At 47.7% G+C, this 6,190-nt stretch overlaps 1 protein-coding gene across 1 annotated transcript; it reads left to right on the top strand.

Annotated features, from left to right (window-relative positions):
- The first annotated feature begins 4,469 nt into the window (after positions 1 to 4,469).
- Positions 4,470 to 5,420, top strand: OR1K1 (olfactory receptor family 1 subfamily K member 1). The gene has a single exon (XM_026009590.1). The coding sequence runs from the start codon at positions 4,470 to 4,472 to the stop codon at positions 5,418 to 5,420; it is 951 nt and encodes a 316-aa protein (XP_025865375.1).
- The last annotated feature ends 770 nt before the right edge of the window (positions 5,421 to 6,190 follow it).

Here is a 6,190-nt window from a genome sequence, read left to right as displayed (position 1 = left end):
GCATATAGTCCAGTATGGTAGACTGCTTTGTGTTTAGATTACAACATCTAGAGGGAGAATTGGGATTAGATGAGGGAATACCATAACCCTGACCTCTTGGGTAACCAGAGTGCTCTCAGCCTGGGGCAACTCTGAACGCTTCTGACCCAATACTTTTGGAATTTTCATCTACCCAGAGCTCACAATATTGATAGATTTTCTTTGTCTCCTTGACTCTGTCACACCTGGGCAGGGTTAAGGCACTGCATTCTGCCTGAGAAGCCCTTCCATGCAGAGGAGCAGGAGAGGAATGGACCCCAAGAGTTATAGCAGGAGCTATAACTGGAGCTCCTGGCTTATCCCCCCTCCAGTTCCCTTGATTTGACTGTGATGAGACCAGAGGCGAAGAGGTATAGGGCTCAAACTCTAAATTAAAACTCCTTCTCCCATCACAGAGTTTTATAATCCTTTCCCACTTCTCACTTCCTATCACTGTAACAATTCACATGCCATAACAATGATTGGAGGCATTATCAGAAAAGTTGGCAACCTCCAGATTGAGAATATGAAGTTTGCCCTCAGTTCAATAATGTTTATATTTAAAGACACCCCCCACCCCCATGGTCTTTTCTCCTCTATGTAGGTTCTTGGGCTCTCATAACATGTACAGGCTCCCACCACGATCAGGGAAGTTTCTGGAGGCATCTGGCCCCTTCTGCTGTCTTAGCCCTACAAGACATCCATGGATAGCATCAGTGGAGCAGCCACATGGAATAACTACATAAATCCTACATATTGGGGATCCCTGGGTGGCACAGCGGTTTGGCGCCTGCCTTTGGCCCAGGGCGTGATTCTGGAGACCCGGGATCGAGTCCCATGTTGGGCTCCCAGTGCATGGAGCCTGCTTCTCCCTCTGCCTGTGTCTTTGCCTCTCTCTCTCTCTCTCTCTGTATGACTATCATAAATAAATAAAAATTTTTAAAAATCCTACATATTAACGTGAGGTTGCAGGCTACTATGCTGGGTCTGGTTGATAAACAAACAAAAGAGAAGGGGAAGGATCAGAAGGCAGTAACAGCCCAGTCTGGAGGAAAAGGGAAGAGAAACAGATCTTCGACCCCAAAGTGAAATGTCCAATAAGCTCCCCAATTCTGATCCAGTATTTCCCTTTTAAACCTCCTTCATGGGACACCTGGGTGACTCAGAGGTTGAGCATCTGCCTTTGGCTCAGGGTGTGATCCCACTGTTCTGGGATCGAGTCCCACATCAGGCTCCCTGCATGGAGCCTGCTTCTCCCTCTGCCTACATCTCTGCCTCTCTCTGTCTCTCTAATAAATAAATAAATAAATAAATAAATAAATAAATATCTTTTTTAAAAAATAAAAAAATAAATTTCCTTCAATACCATTTACCAAGATAATCAATCAGGACAGGAGCAGGCTTGAGGTGGGGGAAATTGGGGGGTCTGATTTAGGGCACTTACTACACAAAGTGAGGTGGGCTGTACAGACCCAATCACCAACTGAAAACATCCATGCACGAAGAAACACTCTCATAGGCACAATTCCTCTTTCCACAGATACAGATGCAGCTATGCACTCAGACAGGCACTCAAGCTCATGACACATTTGGCTGCACAGAGACACAAATATGCTCTCCACATCCAGGCATCCCATCCTACACACTCATACACGCAGCCACACAGCCATACAGATTGCCAATGATTAGAGGCACACTCTCACCCACACTCCTCCACTTCCTATGATAAGCCACCAACAACAGCTGAGGGGACAGGAGGGTTGGCCTCAGAAGCTCCTGCTGTAAACCCTGAGCTCCCCTACCCCCAAACCTGGTCACTCTGCTTGGGGTTCCGGAGGAGTTAACCTGACCCTTCTTTCTGGCCTTCACATGACAGGGGCTGAGGGGCAGCTCCTTCGCTATGCATGAGCTCCTGAATGGCCCTCAAGCTGGAGGCGGCACCCACCACCCCTTCTCCCATCAAATTGGGCCCTAGAGAAGAGGAATAATTAGCCCCAGAGTTGATCTGCCTCCTGCCCCAGGGATAAGGCCCAGGGAAAAGACCCAGTGTGGCCTCTGGAGGGGAGCTAACGTGTTCCCCAAACCCCATAGGTTGTGGCCAATAACTCCGTCCTCAGATACTCCAGTGACAGAGCACACCTGGTCCCTGCTGCTGTTCCCCTCCTGTGGTGCAGAGAGGCCAGAGGGTACACTTGAGCCAAAGGGCCGGGCTGGAGAGTGTGCAGATTCTTCCCACGTGTGACTGTGAGCATGAGACACATGTATAAGTGTGAGAGTGCCTGCTGTCGGTGTGAGGCTATGAGCATGCTTTATCGTCACTGTGCAATGGTGTCATTGGGGGGTGGGGCAGCATGCATCTGGACACGACGCTCCAGGGTGATACATCTCTGCAGTGACCCATCATAAGCCTATGTGGTGAGCCATTGTGAGCCTATGTGGTGACCCATCATGAGCCTACTTGAGCGTCACCATGTACATGAAAGTGCGAGGCTGTGCGTGATGAGAATGTGATCAGTGAAGGGGTCAGGTGTGACTAACATGTGCACGAACACCCATTGTTAGGGTGATTCCACAGAGTACGTGGTCGGAGAAAGCACAAATGTGCATGGCGGGTCCCAGTCGCTCTACAAGGTGCTGTGAGTGTCTCGTGTGTGAATGACCATCACTTTCTGGCCTCAGTGCTATTTCATGATTGTATTTGACCATTTGTTTATGTGTATGATGATCTGAGTCCATGAGTCTTGTGGTTTCATTTGTCCGCTTACATGTGATAGATGTGCTGTGTCCACATTTCTTTTTTTTTTTAGATTTTTTATTTATGAGACTGCACGCGCGCGCGACACAGAGAGAGAGAGAAAGAGAGAGAGAGAGAGGCAGAGACACAGGCAGAGGGAGAAGCAGGTTCCATGCAGGGAGCCTGACGTGGGACTCGATCCCAGGTCCCCAGGATCAGGCCCTGGAATGAAGACGGCGCTAAACCGCTGAGCCACCCGGGCGGGCTATCCAGGTCCAGGTTTTAAAAGTCATTTTATAAAGAGGCTACCCCCCTCCATCCACTCACTCTAATCCTCTCAACCTCCTGGAAGGTGGGACATGATTGGGACTTTGAGAAAATGCTCTACAGGGAGCCAAGGCCAGAGGATTCTTCTTACCCAGTGGAGGAAGGAAAGGAAGACACTAGGGTAGAGAGGGTTTTCATTTTATTTATTTTTAATAGAGACGGACACAGGAAGAAATTAGATCATTCCCTCGCAGTGTTGGTCGCAGCAAAGCCTACAGCAAACCTGCGTCCTAAAACCCCTCTCCTTTAAAGACTCTCTCTTAGAGAACTATTCATAATTTCTGCAATGAGATTCTGATAGGAAAAAAAGGGAGATTTTTTTTTTAAAGTTCCCAACATCCATCCTTAAGAGTCAAGTCCCTGCATCTGGTAGGTGCATCTATGTCTGTGTAAGTTTCTCACAAAGGGTTGAGCATTAGCTTGATTCTCAAAAAGTGCTTGATTTCATAGGAAAGTTCTCCAGGTATATGGGGAGTGCTCCAGAACCTTTTGTTCTTTTTTTTTTCTTTCAGATCTGAAAATATCTTTTCTCTCACACTTGCTTTAGTATAGAATTCTAAGTTCAAAATATTTTTTCCTTCAGAATCTGAAGACATTGCTCAACTGTGTTTTATCATCTGTTGTCAGTGAAACACTTGATGGCAGTATCTAAGTGTCATTAGATCCTTGTCCTCCACTTGACGGGATGAGCACTGGGTGTTATTCTGTATGTTGGTAAATTGAACACCAATAAAAATTAATTTATTTTAAAAAAAACAAAAACAAAAACAAACAAACAAAAAAAGATCCTTGTCCTCTCTGCACTCAGGAGGTATGGAGCTCTTCTCTTTATCCTCTAAAATGTCTCCATCCATGTTTAGGTGCTGAGAGTTCGTTCTAGATGAACACGTGCCCTTCAGATTTGGGATTTTTATTTCTTTCGTATGTTCTTCCCTCCCATCTTCTTTTGTTCTATTTTCTCCTGTTCTTACTTTGCTGAAATAAATGCCTAGCCACCAGAGCTCGTCTCTGCTGTAGTGCTCTTCTGTTTTCTTCCATACCTTCTTCCCACTCCTATCTCCATCCTGGACGATATCTTTGTTCTGTTGCTGCTTAAAATCACAGTGTCAAAGTTGGAAGCGGCCTGGAAGATCACCTAGTTCAGCTCCCTTATCTTACAGATGGGGAACCTGAGGCCAGAAGAGAAGAAGGTTCAGGGCAATAACATGATCTGCCCACAGTCACACACATGTATAATACCAGGGCTGTCTGATTCTAAACCCACAATTTTCCCCATTTCCAGGAAGCCTTGAGAAATGTAGTTGCTTTCCGCCTTTTTCCTTAGACACTGGGGAGATGACCAAGCAGTAGAAAGGAACCCTGTGGTTCTAGGTAAAGAACCAGCTCAGCCATGGATGCTGCCAATGAGTCCTCAGAGGGAGCCCCGTTCATCCTATTGGGATTGACAACAAGTCCTGGACAGCAGCAGCCTCTCTTTGTGCTATTCTTGGCCCTGTATGTGGCAGGTATCCTGGGTAATGGACTCATTGTGGCTGCCATCCAGGCCAGTCCAGCCCTTCACGCACCCATGTACTTCCTGCTGGCCCATCTGTCCTTTGCTGACCTCTGCTTTACCTCTGTCACTGTGCCCAAAATGTTGGCCAACTTGTTGGCCCACGACCGCTCCATCTCCCTGGCTGGCTGCCTGACCCAGATGTACTTCTTCTTTGCCCTGGGTGTAACTGACAGCTGTCTCCTGGCCGCCATGGCCTATGACCGCTATGTGGCCATCTGGCACCCCCTCCACTATGCCACAAGAATGTCCCGGGCTATGTGCACAGCCCTGGTGGGGACTGCATGGCTGGTGTCCCACCTCCACTCCCTCCTGCATATCCTGTTTATGGCCCGCCTGTCCTTCTGTGCCTCCCACCAAGTGCCGCACTTCTTCTGTGATCACCAGCCTATTCTTAGGCTCTCTTGCTCTGACATCCGCCACATCCAGCTGCTCATCTTCACTGAGGGCGCCGCAGTGGTGGTCACTCCCTTCCTGCTAATTCTTGCCTCCTATGGGGCCATCGCAGCTGCAGTGCTCCGGCTGCCCTCAGCCTCTGGGAGGCTCCGCGCTGTGTCCACTTGTGGCTCCCACCTGGCAGTGGTGGGCCTCTTCTATGGGACAGTCATTGCGGTCTACTTCCAGCCCACATCCCGGTATGAGGCAGAGCGGGGCCGTGTGGCCACTGTCATGTACACTGTAGTCACCCCTATGCTAAACCCTGTTATCTACAGCTTCCGGAACCGCGACATGCAGGGGGCGCTTCGATCACTTTTCACTGGAAGAAGGATCTCCTCTAGTGACTCCTAAACCTTGGACCCCACCGAGGACAAACTACATCGCCCACGGGACAATTCATGGATGTGAATCATCTGCTCTGTGCTTTTTCCAAAATCATCATGATAGCTATCACTTTCCAGGCACCTGTTATGAAGTAGAACCTTGCCTGATTTCATGTTATTCTCACAAAAACCAGGGAAGTGGATATTATAACCCAGTTTCATAGATGAGGAAACTGGATTCAAAGACGAGAAAAGACTTTTCCAAGTTTCTGTAATTTTTAGGTGGCAAAACTTGGGCCTTTTCTGCCACATCATTTCTTCTTCCAACATTCAATCCCAGGCATGCTACCATTTTCTGATGTCCTAAAGCTACAAAGAACGGTGCATATCCTCTGGTCTTGCTTTGGGGAGACTGGCACCTTATTTTCCATCACATCATCATGTATTTCCAAATAATTGACTTCTTAACTGTCTGGAACACGAATAAAAGTTCACAGACCCATGTGTCAAGGGGTTGACCTCTCCCAGTGAACCCAGTCTGGTATGTAGGAAGCACTCTGGACATCTGAGATGAATAAATAACCGTATTTTTATGCTAATAAGCTGCTCATATTTTGAAATCTTTGTTCTTATTCTTGTTTACTATGCCACCTGCTGGGCTACACCAGGAATGCTATAGACGGAGCATGCCATGGACACGCATTATAATTAATGAAATCAAGCAACACAGAGAAGAAGGGATGGGCTACAGGCATTAGGGACAGATGGGCTACAGGCATTAGGGACAGATAAAGACAG

Source organism: Vulpes vulpes, chromosome 2, assembly GCF_048418805.1.
Source record: "Vulpes vulpes isolate BD-2025 chromosome 2, VulVul3, whole genome shotgun sequence".
NCBI classification, from domain to species: Eukaryota; Metazoa; Chordata; class Mammalia; order Carnivora; family Canidae; genus Vulpes; species Vulpes vulpes.
The sequence above is the reverse complement of the archived record's forward strand: the minus strand, read 5'-3'. Positions and strand labels throughout refer to the sequence as shown.